The sequence below is a fragment of the Colias eurytheme genome, chromosome 9, assembly GCF_061535395.1.
Source record: "Colias eurytheme isolate Ceu_HAF_F1 chromosome 9, ilColEury1 Martin Lab GWU primary, whole genome shotgun sequence".
Lineage (NCBI taxonomy): Eukaryota > Metazoa > Arthropoda > Insecta > Lepidoptera > Pieridae > Colias > Colias eurytheme.
In genome coordinates this window covers 7,600,106-7,621,226 of record NC_142988.1, presented here as the reverse complement: position 1 = coordinate 7,621,226, position 21,121 = coordinate 7,600,106, and the positions used below count along the sequence as shown (strand labels likewise).

The window sequence follows — 21,121 nt, the reverse complement described above, 5'->3', positions numbered from 1 at the left end:
GCCATCCACCGCCGCATAAAAGCCGGCTTCTCTCTGGCCCACAAACAGGACCTCTGCCGTCGGGTCAGTCGAGGCGTTCCAACCCCAACTGCCGTTCAGCGCCACCTTTGCCTAGTGGACACGGGGTCCGCCAAGCCACGACCTCTGGCCGCCATCCCACGCCGCACACAGCGGCCGCTGGGCCACACCTAGCCCTGGCCGTCGGGCCGGTCGAATCTCCCCGTTCCGCCGCTCTAAACCAGCCGTTCAGCCCCTCGCTGGTCCAATTTCGCTTCACTCAGAGGGCCATAACTCCGAAGGCCTGGACCGTTGGGGGGACATAATACATACCTACGCATTTGCCCTACTTCCTTTACTCTTTAACGCGATGTTATTTGCTTGACTAGTTGAAGTGTATGTTTGTATGTAACGGACATGTTTGGACGTCATCAACTCCTTTAGATTCGATTTTGACCCACTTTAAACGAACAGATTTAAATTTTAATTCAAACTTTGTACTTACATTTATCAGGCCATCAAGGATCGGTGACAATTACGATAATTTCTGGAAATAAAACGTGTTTTTTTAAACTAAATAACCTAGGTAGGTACATATCAATTCAATATATTTCAATTATAATAAATATTTTAGTGTATTTTATACATTGAGATAGATGTACTATACATATTAACTTAATGATTTTATATGAGAATTTTAATTGAGTTACTTATTAGGTAGGTAGTTATTTCTTTGTTTTTAGTACAATATGTACTTTAGTACTTACATATGTACAACAATTAATTAGAAATCAGTCAACACTATAAGATAACATATCGTCTATTATCGCAGGCTATACGGTAAATTATTGATAAGTTAATATAAATCTACCTGGAAGCTAATTATTTTTTAGTAACAAATTGTTTCTCCACGCTTAATTGTAGTAGCTATAAAACACGGGTGTACATTATTTTAATTTCATTTTTAACATCATTAAATATTTTACATTTAACATGCTTACAATCTTTGTATTCATTCTATGTGTGGCGCCTTGTACTTTTGCACGACCGAATTATCAAGAAACACTTGGAACGTAAGTAACTCCATACGAATATTTTTTTGTGTAACTAATTTAATATATATATATTGATTGTTTATAAATTAAATAAGCTAGTAGATATGTATTATGATATGTTTATTATAATAATTCCTAACGCCAAAAATTCTACGCAATTAAAACAAATCTTTATCAAAACAATATTATTTGATTTAATTCTCTATTTGATATCAACATTGAACATACAAAAATCCTTTGTCGTGTCAACTGTAAGTAGGTATATGGATATGGTATACGGATAGCTATTGATTTCTATCACGAAAGTTTAATGTGAGTATTTCACATTCAATTTACTTGTGATTTACTTACATAATTAAATGAAATATGTTTTTAAAGAGCCGACTCAAAGTGGGCAAACTATAATAGTTAACTACTATCAAATTATATTAATAATTAACAAATTAAAAAGTTCTACTTACGGTGAAACAAAAAGTTTCGTTTTCAAAATTCGAGAAGAATCACTAGGTATGAATATATGTGAAATTTGAACGAAAATTTTATATAACATAATTATTAATTCTTCTAATAACTTTTATTTCATTTAGAAAATCAACCAACCAAATCAAAGTTTTCATAACTTTATAATTATTAACCTTATTATTAACCTTGAAAATAAATATTTTACTTAACTATCATAAAATTCATCTAACTAAGACAGACATTCATTACCTACTTTTACAAATTACAAATTTAGTTCCACGGATATCAAACCCATCATTGCTGATTGCTTCAACTGCACTTCCGAACGATGACCCAGCTCAGGAGTGTTGAGTTGTCACCCCAGAGTATATGCATTATGCACGTATATTTTATTAATAGTTGCTGCTATTTAGCACATTACACGATGATTGATGATTATGAATTAGGTACTGCACCACACGCTGCCAAGCTATGTAGTTCATAGAAAGGATCAGACATTATACTAATTATTATTATTTATTTATCTAGATCAAATGATGATCGGAATGTGATTCAGGTGCCAGACAACTGTAAGGACGGTCAAGTTCTTGTAAATGGAGTCTGTCGCGATATCTGGAGGCGGTTTGATACGTGAGTGCATCACTCAAATAGTACAACGATTATTATTTATACAAAATATTTATTCATTTATAGATTTGGAAGATAGAAAAAAATAGCAAGCGGAAATCCGGTTCTACACAAGATACATTATATTATATTTTGATTTATAAATTGCGTCCTATTTTAACACGCTTTTATAAGATTTATTAAACTAAGTAGGTAATAGGTATGTTTTTATATTATGTTACCGACTCATATAGACTAGATTTTGACCCACTTAAAAAGCTACACTTATCGGTGACAATACAATATGTTTTGTGTGCTTATTTCATTTTTTAGTTATTCGTATGAACTTTATTTTACTTTCTCGGTTTTCATTTCAAACCAGTTATTCCTCACATGATATTTTTAAATAAATATTGTTATTATTGTATCACATCAGATTTTCCCACTTGATTAAAATAACAGTGTCTCATTCAAAATGCAGTGGGATGCAATCGCAATCCAGTTTTGTTGAGGTTTATGAGTTACTTTCCTCTCCTAATTAATGATTGAAACTTTTAAAGACATTTCGCTGAGCCTCGAGGCACAATCCAAGTTCCCGATAACTGCAAGCCTCCACAAGTTCTAATTAATGGAGTCTGTCGTGATGTCTGGAGATCAGCATTCGAGTCGTAAGTTCTTTACAGCTGTATAATTACGTATAATATACCGTATGTTTGATATAGCTGAGCCCCCTGTTTTCTCCTTGATATGTTTGAGAAAAAACACTATTAGTATTATAACTAAGTTATCATGCTCCGCTCACAACATTTCAACATTTTTCGTTGCTTCTTTGCTCCTATTGGTTGTAGGCCATTGCGCGATGTTGTAAATGCTTCCACGATAAATGGACAGTAGTTACCGACATGATATTTGCAAATAAACATTATTGCACTATATCAGATTTTTCCATGTCGAATAAAAAAGAAGTGTCTCTGGCACCGGATGTTAACGCAATCCACTGCTGCCAGCTTCTTCTACATCATTTCTTTGAACTTTATAGAGGTTAATGAGTTACTTTCTTCTCCTAATTAATGATTGCAACCTTTAAAGTCATGTAGCTGAGCCTCGAGGAGGCACAATCAGGGTTCCCGATAACTGCCCGCCTCCAAAAGTTCTAATTTATGGAGCCTGCCGTGATGTATGGCGATCAGGAATCGATTTGTAAGTTCTTTACATCTGTTATCTTGCGTTTCTTGCGTACGCATGTTTCATATTAGATATATATAAAAATTTAACACCATTACAGGTGGAATATTTCATTTAATATACCAAGCCTTGTTTATTACTTCATAGTTACCTCAACCTAAAATTAAACGCAATTTTTATAAAAAAAAGTGGTATCTAGGTTAAGATAGTAATTGAATCCAATACAGTGTGAGTATAACTGCCCATGGGTTTTGGTTCAGTTTATTCAGAGGAAAAAACCTGTTTGTGCATATCCGTTTCTGCCTCGCACACAACGGTTCAAAATACATATTATCCTTTTATGCAGCATTTTTTATTGCTCCTCAACTGATATTGGTCGTAGGCAGTAGCGTAATGTTATAAATGCTTCCGAGATTTTAATTTCAAACCTGTACTTAGTTCCTTGCAAAAAAAATATTTTTTCTAATTATATCCTATCAGATTTTCCATGTCGATTAAAAATAACAGTTTTTAGTGCACCTAGAAGCTAGAAGCGAGCGATCTTTATAGAGGTTTATGAGTTACTTTCCTCTCCTAATTAATGATTGAAACTTTTAAAGACATTTCGCTGAGCCTCGAAGCACAATCCAAGTTCCCGATAACTGCAAGCCTCCACAAGTTCTAATTAATGGAGTCTGTCGTGATGTCTGGAGATCAGCATTCGAGTCGTAAGTTCTTTACAGCTGTATAATTACGTATAATATACCGTATGTTTGATATAGCTGAGCCCCCTGTTTTCTCCTTGATATGTTTGAGAAAAAACACTATTAGTATTATAACTAAGTTATCATGCTCCGCTCACAACATTTCAACATTTTTCGTTGCTTCTTTGCTCCTATTGGTTGTAGGCCATTGCGCGATGTTGTAAATGCTTCCACGATAAATGGACAGTAGTTACCGACATGATATTTGCAAATAAACATTATTGCACTATATCAGATTTTTCCATGTCGAATAAAAAAGAAGTGTCTCTGGCACCGGATGTTAACGCAATCCACTGCTGCCAGCTTCTTCTACATCATTTCTTTGAACTTTATAGAGGTTAATGAGTTACTTTCTTCTCCTAATTAATGATTGCAACCTTTAAAGTCATGTAGCTGAGCCTCGAGGAGGCACAATCAGAGTTCCCGATAACTGCCCGCCTCCAAAAGTTCTAATTTATGGAGCCTGCCGTGATGTATGGCGATCAGGAATCGATTTGTAAGTTCTTTACATCTGTTATCTTGCGTTTCTTGCGTACGCATGTTTCATATTAGATATATATAAAAATTTAACACCATTACAAGTGGAATATTTCATTTAATATACCAAGCCTTGTTTATTACTTCATAGTTACCTCAACCTAAAATTAAACGCAATTTTTATAAAAAAAGTGGTATCTAGGTTAAGATAGTTTGAATCCAATACAGTGTGAGTCTAACTGCCCGTGGGTTTTGGTTCAGTTTATTCAGAGGAAAAAACCTGTTTGTACATATCCGTTTCTGCCTCACACACAACGGTTCAAAATACATATTATCCTTTTATGCAGCATTTTTTATTGCTCCTCAACTGATATTGATCGTAGGCAGTAGCGTAATGTTATAAATGCTTCCGAGATTTTAATTTCAAACCTGTACTTAGTTCCTTGCAAAAAAATATTTTTTCTAATTATGTATATCCTATCAGATTTTCCATGTCGATTAAAAATAACAGTTTTTAGTGCACCTAGAAGCTAGAAGCGAGCGATCTTTATAGAGGTTTATGAGTTACTTTCCTCTCCTAATTAATGATTGAAACTTTTAAAGACATTTCGCTGAGCCTCGAAGCACAATCCAAGTTCCCGATAACTGCAAGCCTCCACAAGTTCTAATTAATGGAGTCTGTCGTGATGTCTGGAGATCAGCATTCGAGTCGTAAGTTCTTTACAGCTGTATAATTACGTATAATATACCGTATGTTTGATATAGCTGAGCCCCCTGTTTTCTCCTTGATATGTTTGAGAAAAAACACTATTAGTATTATAACTAAGTTATCATGCTCCGCTCACAACATTTCAACATTTTTCGTTGCTTCTTTGCTCCTATTGGTTGTAGGCCATTGCGCGATGTTGTAAATGCTTCCACGATAAATGGACAGTAGTTACCGACATGATATTTGCAAATAAACATTATTGCACTATATCAGATTTTTCCATGTCGAATAAAAAAGAAGTGTCTCTGGCACCGGATGTTAACGCAATCCACTGCTGCCAGCTTCTTCTACATCATTTCTTTGAACTTTATAGAGGTTAATGAGTTACTTTCTTCTCCTAATTAATGATTGCAACCTTTAAAGTCATGTAGCTGAGCCTCGAGGAGGCACAATCAGAGTTCCCGATAACTGCCCGCCTCCAAAAGTTCTAATTTATGGAGCCTGCCGTGATGTATGGCGATCAGGAATCGATTTGTAAGTTCTTTACATCTGTTATCTTGCGTTTCTTGCGTACGCATGTTTCATATTAGATATATATAAAAATTTAACACCATTACAAGTGGAATATTTCATTTAATATACCAAGCCTTGTTTATTACTTCATAGTTACCTCAACCTAAAATTAAACGCAATTTTTATAAAAAAAGTGGTATCTAGGTTAAGATAGTTTGAATCCAATACAGTGTGAGTCTAACTGCCCGTGGGTTTTGGTTCAGTTTATTCAGAGGAAAAAACCTGTTTGTACATATCCGTTTCTGCCTCACACACAACGGTTCAAAATACATATTATTATCCTTTTATGCAGCATTTTTTATTGCTCCTCAACTGATATTGGTCGTAGGCAGTAGCGTAATGTTATAAATGCTTCCGAGATTTTAATTTCAAACCTGTACTTAGTTCCTTGCAAAAAAAATATTTTTTCTAATTATATCCTATCAGATTTTCCATGTCGATTAAAAATAACAGTTTTTAGTGCACCTAGAAGCTAGAAGCGAGCGATCTTTATAGAGGTTTATGAGTTACTTTCCTCTCCTAATTAATGATTGAAACTTTTAAAGACATTTCGCTGAGCCTCGAAGCACAATCCAAGTTCCCGATAACTGCAAGCCTCCACAAGTTCTAATTAATGGAGTCTGTCGTGATGTCTGGAGATCAGCATTCGAGTCGTAAGTTCTTTACAGCTGTATAATTACGTATAATATACCGTATGTTTGATATAGCTGAGCCCCCTGTTTTCTCCTTGATATGTTTGAGAAAAAACACTATTAGTATTATAACTAAGTTATCATGCTCCGCTCACAACATTTCAACATTTTTCGTTGCTTCTTTGCTCCTATTGGTTGTAGGCCATTGCGCGATGTTGTAAATGCTTCCACGATAAATGGACAGTAGTTACCGACATGATATTTGCAAATAAACATTATTGCACTATATCAGATTTTTCCATGTCGAATAAAAAAGAAGTGTCTCTGGCACCGGATGTTAACGCAATCCACTGCTGCCAGCTTCTTCTACATCATTTCTTTGAACTTTATAGAGGTTAATGAGTTACTTTCTTCTCCTAATTAATGATTGCAACCTTTAAAGTCATGTAGCTGAGCCTCGAGGAGGCACAATCAGAGTTCCCGATAACTGCCCGCCTCCAAAAGTTCTAATTTATGGAGCCTGCCGTGATGTATGGCGATCAGGAATCGATTTGTAAGTTCTTTACATCTGTTATCTTGCGTTTCTTGCGTACGCATGTTTCATATTAGATATATATAAAAATTTAACACCATTACAGGTGGAATATTTCATTTAATATACCAAGCCTTGTTTATTACTTCATAGTTACCTCAACCTAAAATTAAACGCAATTTTTATAAAAAAAAGTGGTATCTAGGTTAAGATAGTTTGAATCCAATACAGTGTGAGTATAACTGCCCATGGGTTTTGGTTCGGTTTATTCAGAGGAAAAAACCTGTTTGTACATATCCGTTTCTGCCTCACACACAACGTAGTTGGGGAGGCGAGGTAGCTAAATGGCGTAATTCGACGGCGCCGTCGAGACTTATCAAAATCGAAAGATAAAATAATTTCGAAAAGAAAAGCTTATATGGTAAAAACCATTTTAGCGGTGGGTTTGGCGTGTACGGTTTATCAAAAATGTTAAAAAAAACAGTTACTTGGGCATTCTCGAGCGCGTCAGATATTCTTACTACGTATGCCCCAAGTGCCTCTGAATATTCTGTATACTAATCTGCCGGTTTGCGTGGTGGGGCTAGGCATATAAATTAGTCAAAAATGCACAAAAAAAAGACGGGTTGCACTCCGGGAGTGCCGGCAGAAGTGAAAACGCGCGTAGTAGAGAGGGGATAGCTGTCTACTCTCCATCCGTCTTACGCTTTTTCGATCAGGTCACGTGTCCTGACGCGAGTTTAAGATTTTATACCCATTACAGAAAAAGTGCTCAACGCCACTAAAGAAGTTTTCACTTCAAAAAAAATATACTCGAGCGCGTCTGATTTTCGGAAGGGGTGTTAAGTAGGCCCCAAGGAAGCTCCCCTTAAAAAAACTGACGATTTCGGCGTGACGATAAGTAACGATGAATTTTTGAAAATGCAAAAAAAAATAAGTCTTTTTGAAATACTCGAGCGCGTCAGATTTTCATAGGGGAGGTTTATCTCGGTATCCTGAAAGCATATTTTCTTAATCTGACAAAAATGTTGGTGGGTTCTCTTAATCTGACCGAAAAAGGTTTTTGGGTTTCTTTTTTTTAATCATCGTTGTTTCATATCAATTTTTTTAACACCCTCAGTTTTCGAGATATACTCAAAAAACCGGGAGTTTAAGTTTTTGTGATGCTTCAAGTCAAAAAGTTTTAACTTTGGACAAAAATGTAAAGATACCTTTTTTTGTGTAAAATAAAATTACCTTTTTTGTGTATTTATACTTTTTTTTTGTAAAATGTATCGTTCGCGACTTATATACTGCAACGCGTTTTTCGGAAGACGAAATGGCTCCTCCAGACTTCCGGTCATGCGGAAACCGGCAGATTTTGTATTTTTAGTAAGTTTTTGATTGTATTCTTCAAAATAAAAAATAAAAAAAATCGCGCTCGAGAATGCCGGATTAACGTTTTTTTTTTACAAGTTCGCGACCCTATAACTCGGCGGCGTCAAGGACTTATCGTCAGATTAGTTAAATTTAGGCTTATAACACTAAAATCAACCCCCAATATCTTAATCTGACGCGCTCGAGTATTTCAGACTATCGATTTTTTTTTACTAATCTGATCGTCTATCCTAGGCGCGCGTCACTACATATAGAGCTAAATAGTTTACAAGGTTGTTCTATTAGGTCTAAGGTATCTCTCATATCTTATACTGCCACGCTCGAGTATTACCGAAAATTCCCCTATTCGCCTCCCTATCTAACGGTTCAAAATACATATTATCCTTTTATGCAGCATTTTTTATTGCTCCTCAACTGATATTGATCGTAGGCAGTAGCGTAATGTTATAAATGCTTCCGAGATTTTAATTTCAAACCTGTAGTTACTTAGTTCCTTGCAAAAAAATATTTTTTCTAATTATATCCTATCAGATTTTCCATGTCGATTAAAAATAACAGTTTTTAATGCACCTAGAAGCGAGCGAACTTTATAGAGGTTTATGAGTTACTTTCCTCTCCTAATTCATGATTGCAATCTTTAAAGTCATTTAGCTGAGCCTCGAGGCACAATCCAAGTTCCCGATAACTGCCCGCCTCCACAAGTTCTAATTAATGGAGCCTGCCGTTATGTATGGCGATCAGGAATCGATTTGTAAGTTCTTTACATCTGTTATCTTGCGTTTCTTGCGTACGCATGTTTCATCTACACTAATATTATAAAGAGGAAAACTTTGTTTGTTTGTTTGTTTGTTTGATTGTAATGAATAGGCTCATAAACAACTGGACCGATTTTAAAAATTCTTTCACCATTCGAAAGCTACATTATCCACGAGTAATATTGGATAGGTTTTATCCCGGAAATTCCACGGGAACGGGAACTATGCGAGTTTTTCTTTGAAACCGCGGGCGGAGCCGCCGGCGGAAAGCTAGTATAAGATAAATATAAAAATTTAACACCATTACAGGTGGAATATTTCATTTAATATACCAAGCCTTATTTATTACCTCATAGTTACCTCAACCTAAAATTAAATGCAATTTTTATAAAAAAAGTGGTATCTAGGTTAAGATAATTTGAATCCAATACAGTGTGAGTCTAACTGCCCATGGTTTTTGGTTCAGTTTATTCAGAGGAAAAAACCTGTTTGTACATATCCGTTTCTGCCTCACACACAACGGTTCAAAATACATATTATCCTTTTATGCAGCATTTTTATTGCTCCTCAACTACATAATATTGGTCGTAGGCAGTAGCGTAATGTTATAAATGCTTCCGAGATTTAAATTTCAAACCTGTACTTAGTTCCTTGAAAAAAAAAAAGACGGGTTGCACTCCGGGAGTGCCGGCAGAAGTGAAAACTTGATTATTAACGTTCAGCATGTTTGATATTTTGGAATGGTATCCGTCTTACGCATGGAATATTTTTTAATGCACCTAGAAGCGAGCGAACTTTATAGAGGTTTACGAGTTACTTTCCTCTCCTAATTCATGATTGCAATCTTTAAAGTCATTTAGCTGAGCCTCGAGGCACAATCCAAGTTCCCGATAACTGCCCGCCTCCACAAGTTCTAATTAATGGAGCCTACCGTTATGTATGGCGATCAGCCCCCCTAGCCAAGTGGCTTCCTGTTAGCGTAGCGTTCAATAGAAAAGACTACGAATCATTGACTACGAATGTATGTATATTCTATTGAACGCTACGCTAACAGAAAGCCACTTGGCTAGGGGGGCAGGAATCGATTTGTAAGTTGCGTTTATTGCGTACGTATGTTTCATATAAGATAAATATAAAAATTTAACACCATTACAAGTGGAATATTTCATTTAATATACCAAGCCTTATTTATTACCTCATACCTCAACCTAAAATTAAACGCAATTTTTATTAAAAAGTGATATTATCTAGGTTAAGATATGTTGAATATGGTTGAATCCATTACAGTGGCATATTATCCGTTTCTGCCTTACACACAACGCAACGGTTCAAAATACATGTTACCCTTTTATGCAGCATTTTTTATTGCTCCTCCACTAATATTGGTCGTAAGCAGTAGCGTAATGTTATAAATGCTTCCGAGATTTTCGTTTCAAACCTGTAGTTCCTTTGCAAAATTTTTTTAAAGTGAAACTTTTATTACATCGTCTCAAACTTTTTGGTCTGTGTAGCGCATGTCGCGTGACGGTCGGCTGCCGAGTAGGTATAAAGCAGTGTTCGGAAAGTTCCACTTTTACCGTGGTTTCATAAAACCACACAACATTTTTTTGAAGTGAAAACTTCTTTAGCGGCGTTGGGTATAAAATCTTAAACTCGCGTCAGGACACGTGGCCTGATCGAAAAAGCGTAAGACGGATTTTTTTTTTTTTTTAAGCCCTTATATTCCATGCGTAAGACGGATACCATTCCAAAATATCAAACATAGAACGTTAATAATCAAGTTTTCACTTCTGCCGGCACTCCCGGAGTGCAACCCATCTTTTTTTTTTCTTATTATATCCTATCAGATTTTCCATGTAGAGTGGAAGTTCTTTACGCCTGTATACTTATAGACCAGGGTAGAAGCCTTTAAAAATAATAAGAAGTGAAAAAAATAATATTAGGATGAAACCCATTAGAAAAGGAGAGGAATATTATAAAAATGAAAGGAAAAATAATTTACGGGCGACCTGAGTTCGGGAAGTGGGAGGGAGCTTTTAAGGCAAAAAAATGGTTTCTCTTAAATTCCGATAAAACTACAAGTCCTATGGAAAAAAGTTCAATGGCAAAGTTGTAGGTAATAAAAAGATCTACAACTTTTGTATTAACAATTTTTTCACATAACCTCAAAATTTAGGTAAAAAAATTCAAAAAACCAAGTATTTGGTTTTTTATTTTTATCTACTTCAAAATTTTTTTTTCTACGAAATTTGGTGAAAACTTACTTTATTATGTCCCAAATACACTGTAATTTATTTGATTGAAAATATTTATTTTTTCGCCTTATTTCAACTTGATACCAAAAAAACAACCTAATTTTCAATCGAAAATTCTGACGTCAAAATATCAGCTTTTTTCAAAAAATTTGGGGGCTTTTTGTTCGTTGAAATATCTACTTTCTGATGGTGTAAATTATAATATACATTACCATAGGAAATTTACTCGGAAAATGCATACAAACAGTGTGATAATGAGCTTTCACTAAGTCAGGCAAATTTCCCATTCACATTCCCCTCCTTTTCTAATGGGTTTCATCCTACTACTATTTTTTTTTGTTTCAAAAATTATCGACCCTGGTCTACTAGTCCATTGAAATGTTACATTTTTTAGGCCTAACCTTGCGTTTTTTAGAGGACGCAATTTTATTTTTTTGATGTGTAGGGGGGGTCAGTGTGAAGCTTAAATCAAGTTTGTGGGGTCGCCACCCTTGTCCCACGGCCGCCATCTTGAAAATAGCGGTTGAAATGGTTTTTACGATATATCTCTTAAACTATTTATCTGATAAAAAAAAAATGTTAACATTATTTGTTGCAAATTAAATTCTCTACAACTTTGGTCCAGCAAATTTTTGTCGTAGAACTATAAATAAAAAAGTTATAAGTGAAAATGTTCAGAAATTAGAGATATTTATATTTTTCAATAAAACTTTTTTTTTTATCATTTTACGAAGAAATGATATCAGACCATTTCTGTAGATTGTTTTTCGAGGAACAACTTTTACATACAACATTTTTTCATTAAGTCAATAGCTAAGGTTTTACAGCGCTCTGAAGTGAGTACTATTTTTCAGTACTATATTTTCCTGCGCGGGTTACCTGCGCTGACAAGCGCCGTTAAGCGCTTATAAGTTTCCAGCTTTCTGCATACGCCATTTAGTCCGTTTTCTTATGGGAAAAGGTATACATTTTTGAGTAAAGCAATGCCATTTGGTACGAATGTTGTACTCGTCCACCTAAGCCCAAATCGCCTGGTAGCCAGTGTCTACTCCCCGGCAGAAGGGAGGGAGGGGGGGTTATAGAACAGAGCGCCCGGCGCTCGGAAAAAAAATTCTGGCGGATTCAATTGGCCCTTTGAGTCGAGTTTGGTGTCGTTATCAGGTAACTAGATGATGCCCGATTCATTCCCCATACCAGTTTTTTAGGGTTCCGTAGCAAAATATGTCACAATCTTTAAAATAATAAACTTTTGGCAGTGGCAAAATCCAAACAAACCAGTATATTTTTATATTTTTTTATGAAACTTGGTTTATAAAAAATACTGTCTGAAAGGCCATTTCATGCAGATTATAAAAACATTAACATGTAACATATATCTTACCATTTTCAATGTGAAATAAATTATAGAAAGTACAGGAACGTTCGTCAGCGCAGCGTAGGGGACGGCTAATAGACCCGAAAAATAAGCAATAACATAAAACAAAAACCAGTCAAGTGCGAGTCTGACTCGCACATCGAGTGTTTCGTACTTATTTGTCCTATACCATGTTATCTTGTCTGGTAGGACCTGGTTAACTGATACACACACACTTTCTTCTTTATAATATTATTGTGATTTTTAATCATCTTTAAATTATAAATGAAGTCAGGTAACATTGTTAAAAATAAAGATATATAATAATAGAACGTTTTTGTATTAATAATAATGACAACCACCACCACAATTACATAATTCGGTACATTTGAGCTGGCGTATAAAACACTTCAATCTGGAATTGCAAGATTTCACGCACCGACATCTTATCAATTCAAAGCTTCTCTTTTCTTTTTATTTCAGATGGGCAAGGAATATTTTGATTTTTTTAGGTCCCTAAATACATATATATAGCCTGTATAACTGCCCTTAAGGTGTGTTGTTTGAGGGCAGCTTCTGTGGGAGGCAAATTTTCGATTTGCCTGTCCGTTTTTGTTAAAAATTTGTTTGCGACCCTCATTTACTGTCACAGCGGGGTACAATGTGAAAAACAAACATGTACTTATAATAATTATAAAAAAAATATAAGTTCTGGATAAGAGTATCCTTAAAATATCGTGACCGTCCTTACCTATCATGCATTGTAATCACAAACTTTTCAATTTCAGTGTCTGCATATTTGCCACTGTAAAGTGCTTCAAATCCTCGTGTGACATTCGGATATGCCTTCTATACCTTAAATGCAGGTGTACCTATAGTTCTTATAGACCTTCTAGCTTTGGAACACACGATATAGTAGTAGTAGCCAAAATAATGTTAAGAACATTCGACAGATATGGCTAGTACAGAATATCATGTATTCCAAGCTAGAAGGTCTAAAAGAACTATAGGTGCACCTGCATTTGAGGTATGGAAGGCATATCCGAATGTCACACGAGGATTTGAAGCACTTTACAGTGGCAAATATGCAGACAGTGAAATTGAAAAGTTTGTTATTACAATGCATGATAGGTAAGGACGGTCACGATATTTTAAGGATACTCTTATCCAGAACTTATATTTTTTTTATAATTATTATAAGTACATGTTTGTTTTTCACATTGTACCCCGCTGTGACAGTAAATGAGGGTCGCAAACAAATTTTTAACAAAAACGGACAGGCAAATCGAAAATTTGCCTCCCACAGAAGCTGCCCTCAAACAACACACCTTAAGGGCAGTTTTACAGGTTATATATATGTATTTAGGGACCTAAAAAAATCAAAATATTCCTTGCCCATCTGAAATAAAAAGAAAAGAGAAGCTTTGAATTGATAAGATGTCGGTGCGTGAAATCTTGCAATTCCAGATTGAAGTGTTTTATACGCCAGCTCAAATGTACCGAATTATGTAATTGTGGTGGTGGTTGTCATTATTATTAATACAAAAACGTTCTATTATTATATATCTTTATTTTTAACAATGTTACCTGACTTCATTTAAAATTTAAAGATGATTAAAAATCACAATAATATTATAAAGAAGAAAGTGTGTGTGTATCAGTTAACCAGGTCCTACCAGACAAGATAACATGGTATAGGACAAATAAGTACGAAACACTCGATGTGCGAGTCAGACTCGCACTTGACTGGTTTTTGTTTTATGTTATTGCTTATTTTTCGGGTCTATTAGCCGTCCCCTACGCTGCGCTGACGAACGTTCCTGTACTTTCTATAATTTATTTCACATTGAAAATGGTAAGATATATGTTACATGTTAATGTTTTTATAATCTGCATGAAATGGCCTTTCAGACAGTATTTTTTATAAACCAAGTTTCATAAAAAAATATAAAAATATACTGGTTTGTTTGGATTTTGCCACTGCCAAAAGTTTATTATTTTAAAGATTGTGACATATTTTGCTACGGAACCCTAAAAAACTGGTATGGGGAATGAATCGGGCATCATCTAGTTACCTGATAACGACACCAAACTCGACTCAAAGGGCCAATTGAATCCGCCAGAATTTTTTTTCCGAGCGCCGGGCGCTCTGTTCTATAACCCCCCCTCCCTCCCTTCTGCCGGGGAGTAGACACTGGCTACCAGGCGATTTTGGCTTAGGTGGACGAGTACAACATTCGAACCAAATTTCATTGCTTTACTCAAAAATGTATACCTTTCCATACAAGCATGCCCATAAGAAAACGGACTAATTACGTAATATCGCAGGAATGTGCGATGCGAAGCAGGTCTTGCGGTGCGTTCGTGCGAATTCGCAGATATTTCCGATGCGATGTGAATTCGCGGTTTTGTGAGGGAGCCCTAAAAGAGTCGGTTACATACAAACATAGGGCGTATTCAGAAAGAAAGCTGGAAACTTATAAGCACTTACCGTCCGCGTCGCTTGGCGCGCTTTCTGAATACGCCCATACAGGTGAAGCTAATAAAAGCGTGTTAAAATAGTTTTGACCAACTAACTTCCTTTGTATAAAAACTAAAAAGCTTTTGACTGTTTTTTTATTTTAATTGTCTATACTTTATATTATAAATGCGAAAGTAACTCTGTCTGTCTGTCTGTTACTCAATCACGCCTTAACTACTGAACCAATTTGCATGAAATTTGGTATAGACATATTTTGATACCCGAGAAAGGACATAGGATTTTTTTTTATCCCGGACATAGGATATTTTTATTTTAGTTTTATCCCGGAAATCCCACGGGAACGTGAACTATGCGGGTTTTTCTTTGACTGCGCGGGTGATGCCGCGGGTGGAAAGCTAGTTATCAATAAATTCAACTGTCATACGTAATATTAATTATGACTTGGCTAGTAAAGATAGAGTAGAGAATACTGGACCCAGAACCGCGCTAAATAAATATAAAGCGTTAATAAAATTTCTTTTTTTTTTAATTTTATAATAATTTCAGGGCTGAAAGTTTACCTAGTAATGTGATTACTGTACCAGACAACTGCCCTCCGGGACAAGAACTTGTGAATTACACAGAAAGCTACATTATCCACGAGTAATATAGGCTATAATTATAATATTATCACGCAGGAGCGGAGCCACGCGGGTGAAACCGCGCGGCACAGCTAGTATTAATATTAAAGTAGGGATGTTCTGTACTAATAACCGCTTTAACGAGAGTGTTTGTTTATATTTTTCGAGCTAATATCAGAAACTGGAGAAGGAAGAAGGGATTAAAAAAATCCCCGTTGGATTTATACGTGATCCCTATGTGTCATGAAGGCTCTATTCTTAGAGCATTAAAATATAATGTTCTAAGGCTCTATTACTTGATTTATAACAATTAAATATCGTTTCAGAACCGAAGGTGTGCCTAGCAATGTGATTTCTGTACCAGACAACTGCCCTCCAGGACAAAAACTTGTGAATGGAGTATGTCGTAATATCTGGAGATCTAATATTTTGAAGTAAATACAACTTAAAATAACTTCACTTTAGTCCGTCCTGTGACATATTTACTTGTAAAATCTATTGGAGCAGCTCAAATAGGCGCATTAATATCTACCGAAAACGATACAACGCATATAAAATTTAAAAATAAAAATTAAATGATATATATGTATTTTTTTTCAATGTGAAGTGTTTAGTTATAAGTCAAAATTTTGTAAAAGTATTTGTGATTAAACGTATTTTCTTTCTTTCTTTAAAATGCAAATAAAACATATTTTTTAATTCTTTATTTATAACTATAATGGTTAATTATATTTTTAAAAGATTAAAAAAAAATTATATGTACTAAGTACCACTTGATTTTAATCGCTAATTTCTCGCGTTCTAGTTATGCGTTTTAGCCATAACCACAGAATAATAACTAGTAGCAACAACTACATAGTAGCTAGGCCTAGGCTACAGAAGCTTTTCTTCGCAATAGTTTCCTTAACCAACTTAATACTTGTTGGTATAATGCTCTAAGCATGCTCTAAGATGCTAGTAGATAGTACCAATTGAATTAGCTTTTAATTTTAAATTAAGATAAGTAAATAAGGCAATCTACCTATATATAAAATACATATTTATTATACGTATACTGTATAGTTATTAGTTAGGCACTTCTACGAAATTCTTTATAAATATGTTATCTTTGTTATTAAGTACAATCAGTGTTATTAATTTCATTTTTATCCATAAAGAATAGGCTATACTCAAATCTATTATTGATAAGAACACCAATACGTATTAAATGAATTATAATTATTCATGTCCTTTGTGATCGCTATTCTTACGGGGGCGGGGCATTACAAACGATGCCTTACTTTTAAATGATTTGGGAGTATGAAAAATCTATTTTTTCCTTCTTTTCGCCATATTCAATGCTGTGCACACAAAATTTCATCAAAATCGGTCCAGTCGTTAAGGAGTTTGGTAAAACACCACAACAGGACTATTTTATACATAATACACATAACATTTGATTTGCAGAATTATGCGAAAAAGAACTGCTGTGTACCTACCTAGTGCGATGTTTCTTTATAGGATTCCGTGCCGAATGGTGCCGAAACACGAAAGTGACATTAGAAATTTTTAGAGAAAATCAATGAAAATATAACTAATATTGAAAAGTTATTTTATGCAAGTTTTTGCTCGAAATTTACTCTCAAAATGGAATTTATTTTCATGAAGTGAGAACATATAAAAATACAATAAAGAAAAATAACCCTAGAAATAACTTACTTAGATATATACTTGTATGCAAAACCTCTAGCTTTACGAGTCCGATTCGCACTTAACTGATTCTTTTAATTTATTTAAAATATTACATGATAGTCGTTGATATCTATCTACATTTTGTAACACGTTAAATATCCAGGTTCTAGGAAAATGATAATTGCTTATACTTACTTCATTTAAAGGACAGATAAAACGATTAGGTATTACGATAATTGAGTAATCAATCAGCATATATTGAGAAAACAAACGCATCTGTTTACCTATCTATACTATCTATACTAATATAGTATATATATATAGTTCTAAATTTAAATCTTATATAAAAAATGTACTTGTCAAGAGAGCCTATTACAGTATTAAGGAATATATGGAAGATAAAAACCCATGGAGGGTTGTCGCGTAAAAACCACAGGACAGTTCTTTGGTATATTATGATAATATATTATGATATTACATATGTAATTTGTAAAATTGTAAATCTGACATGATTAAAAAGAGCAACTATGGAGTTTCTTGCCGATTCTTCTCCGTAGATACTGCTTTCCGAATCGGTGGTAAATGTTAAAAACATGTACTTAATGACGTTTCAAAAGTGCTTCTAGAAGAAGTCTAATTGAATAAATAAATGTTTGAGTTTGAGTTTGAGTTTAATATTATAAAGAGGAAAGGTTTGTAATTATGTATGTACGTATGTGTGTATGTATGGTTTTCACGCATAAACTACTGGACCGATTTCAAAAAATCTTTCACCATTAGAAAGCTACATCTTCACTGAGCAACATATTATTTGAAGAAGTTTTCACTTCAAAAACGTAAACATGTAGGTACCACGGGCGAAGCCGGGGCGGACCGCTAGTATGTTATTAATTTTATACTAAATATAAATTATCTACTGATATCCAATAATGACATAATGTATCTATTGTATTCTTAGAAGATTCTTTATACGATACCAATGTTGAAAATATCTGCTATTTGATTGAATGTCTAGCGCGTTGATAATGACGACATTCAATTGAATCACTAGGCCGCGAACGTTGATTTAACAAGCGTCACTCAACGTCCAACTAGTTAGCCGTTAGGGTATTGTAACATAACCGATTGAAGAGGGCGGATATAATATAACTCCCGAGAGAACTAGACAACCGAGACAGTCGGCATATTTTTGAAATAATATGACTAGCTCGTTCATTGAATGACGACGGAATTTACTTGTTCCAAACATCCCCAAGAAGACGGTGACGAGCTCCTATTTCTATGTAGGTACTTGAAAAAAAAACACTAACCTAACCTAATGTACCTCCTTATATCTAACGACTATGCTAATTAATGATGTTCAGTCAAGACGTTGAACGATACATTAATGATTAAGCAATTTGACTAGTTGTCAATTAGTCATTCAATTAAATGTCGTCATTCAATGAACGCGCTAGTCATTCAATCAAAAAGCAGATACAAGTTACAACCATGACTGCGACATATCCACTGCCTTATTATAAGTTATAATACATAAGTAATTATACTTGTGTTTATGTTTACATCTTGTTTGCACCTATTATGCTACTGTAAGTGTAATCCATTCAGTCCTTCTTGAGAGATTATTTATTTTGATGTGATAAATTTCAGGCAATCCCAAAGGCGCCAAATTGATGGGATTATCTTGTCGGAAATAAACTTTGGAGTGGGCAATAAAAACATAATAAGCGTCCCATCGCAATGTCCTTCTGGATACCGACCGGACGCCAACGGAATATGCCGCCCAATCCTAGATTGAACCCATTGTGCTATTATTATTGAACCACACTTAATCATATATACCGACCGTACAGCACTTGGAAAAGTATATGCATAATGCAGCTTGTAAAAATCAATAATTAAAAATAAGTAAACAAATAAATATTTAACATAAAATATGATATAAATGTATGTAACATATGATTCGGCTATTATATTATATTATATATTCATTTCAAGATTCAAATATTTGAATTAAATACTAACAATAAATGTATACAGTAGGTACAAAAATAATTGGTAGCCTGCGATTTAATAAAAATATTTGATTCGGTTAACAAAGAGTTTTATTTTTCATCTCATATTTTCAAGTTCTCAACATGAATAGATTTTTGTTTTCTTTCTAAACTTGTACCAAAAGACGCCCGCGCCGTGCGGCCTGACTGGCGACCTAGTCGATAGGTGTATAGCTATATTCTCCTAATTATAAATATATAAAAAAAAAAAAAATTTAGGTTTTAGCAAAATAACGATGAACGCACTAATCCTGCTGTGGGATCTTAGACTGAGTGTGAAGTCCCATGTCCCCTAGTGGGGTAAGGGGCAGATGCATTATACATCTGTATCACTGATCGAATTTCTTTAGAGACAAGTAGGTGATCAGCCTTCTGTGTCCTGCCAGACCGAGACATTTTTTTCCTCGTCTCCACCGAGAATCGAACCCAGGACCCTTCGGTTTTACGCTCACGCGTCAACCACTGTACCAAGTTGGCGGTCATGTTAGGATGGACAGGACCTATCAAATCCATATTAATTTAGACTTTAGAGACATTTTACCACCTACAATATCACTAACTCCCCAATTCATCAATCTCCCCAATAAATCAACTTTTTTAGATTAGTCAATCACGTCAAGAGTTTGATAAAATAAAGTAGAAATCGCATTGGAAAGTACCTATTTAATTTGTACAGATTTTTATCTAAAATATTTACGTAATTTGTTGTAGGAATTAAATCTATTAAGCCGTGTGAATTGTGATACGATCACACTTAGGTACTTATAGGTATAATGATTTGCATTATTGATAAACATTGGAAATAAAGAAAACCGCTCACTCACGTGCATCATCATCACTACATCATCACTACATAGTATAAAACAAAGTCGCTTTCTCTGTCCATATTTCCCTATGTCCCTTTGTATGCTTAAATCTTTAAAACTACGGAACGGATTTTGATGCGGTTTTCTTTTAATAGATAGAGTGATTCAAGAGGAAGGTTTTAGTACATAATTTATTAGGTTTTAGACAAAGCAGGCGAAGCCGCGGGCGGTAAGCTAGTGTACACTAATATGTGCATGTACACACACAGTGAGAAGAAAGTAAATAACTGTGTATACGCGGAGCACTTGGCCCTCCCGGCCTCCCGTTCATGTACGAACGCACGCACACTGGTACGGGTCGCCGGTCGGGGTCTCTTGCTTAAAACATGTACTTAACAATTGCATTGATATTGTTTTTTAATAATATTTCATTGTGATAATATTCAAATTTTTGGATTATTATAAGAGTACTTTGTACCACAGGTACCTACCATGGTACTACCAAACAAAGCTCATTTCAAAGATTCATAGATAGGTATTTCTTATCTTAACTATATTTCTATCGTTATTCGTTTCTTAATTTTATCAGAATTCCGTATCTTGAGTATTATATTGCTTTGATAATACATCACAGTATTAATATGTAGGTACCTAGTTACATCAGTTGTAAATATAAACACAATCATATTATTACAACAATAAATACATATGCATTTATCAAAGTACATTGGTACATAAGGTTCTCGATCACGTAGAATCTTGATTAGAAGGACAAT

The 21,121-nt window shown here is 34.8% G+C and overlaps 1 protein-coding gene across 1 annotated transcript; it reads left to right on the top strand.

Annotated features, from left to right (window-relative positions):
• Positions 1-865: 865 nt before the first annotated feature.
• LOC149905929 (uncharacterized) lies at positions 866-19,522 on the top strand. Its single transcript, XM_090105544.1, has 14 exons — positions 866-1,070; positions 2,043-2,144; positions 2,681-2,788; positions 3,210-3,320; positions 3,905-4,012; positions 4,434-4,544; positions 5,129-5,236; positions 5,658-5,768; positions 6,353-6,460; positions 6,882-6,992; positions 8,992-9,099; positions 15,741-15,836; positions 16,141-16,248; positions 19,136-19,522. The coding sequence occupies exons 1-14, from the start codon at positions 991-993 to the stop codon at positions 19,281-19,283; spliced, it is 1,518 nt and encodes a 505-aa protein (XP_089961670.1). The 5' UTR covers positions 866-990; the 3' UTR covers positions 19,284-19,522.
• The last annotated feature ends 1,599 nt before the right edge of the window (positions 19,523-21,121 follow it).

Bases quoted from the DNA above. Each gene is read 5' to 3' on its own strand.
- LOC149905929 (XM_090105544.1), top strand. From the start codon at position 991: ATGCTTACAATCTTTGTATTCATTCTATGTGTGGCGCCTTGTACTTTT. The intron at 6,993-8,991 runs GTAAGTTCTTTA...CAATCTTTAAAG, and splicing joins TGGCGATCAGGAATCGATTT to TCATTTAGCTGAGCCTCGAG. The intron at 15,837-16,140 runs GTAATATAGGCT...ATATCGTTTCAG, and splicing joins GAAAGCTACATTATCCACGA to AACCGAAGGTGTGCCTAGCA.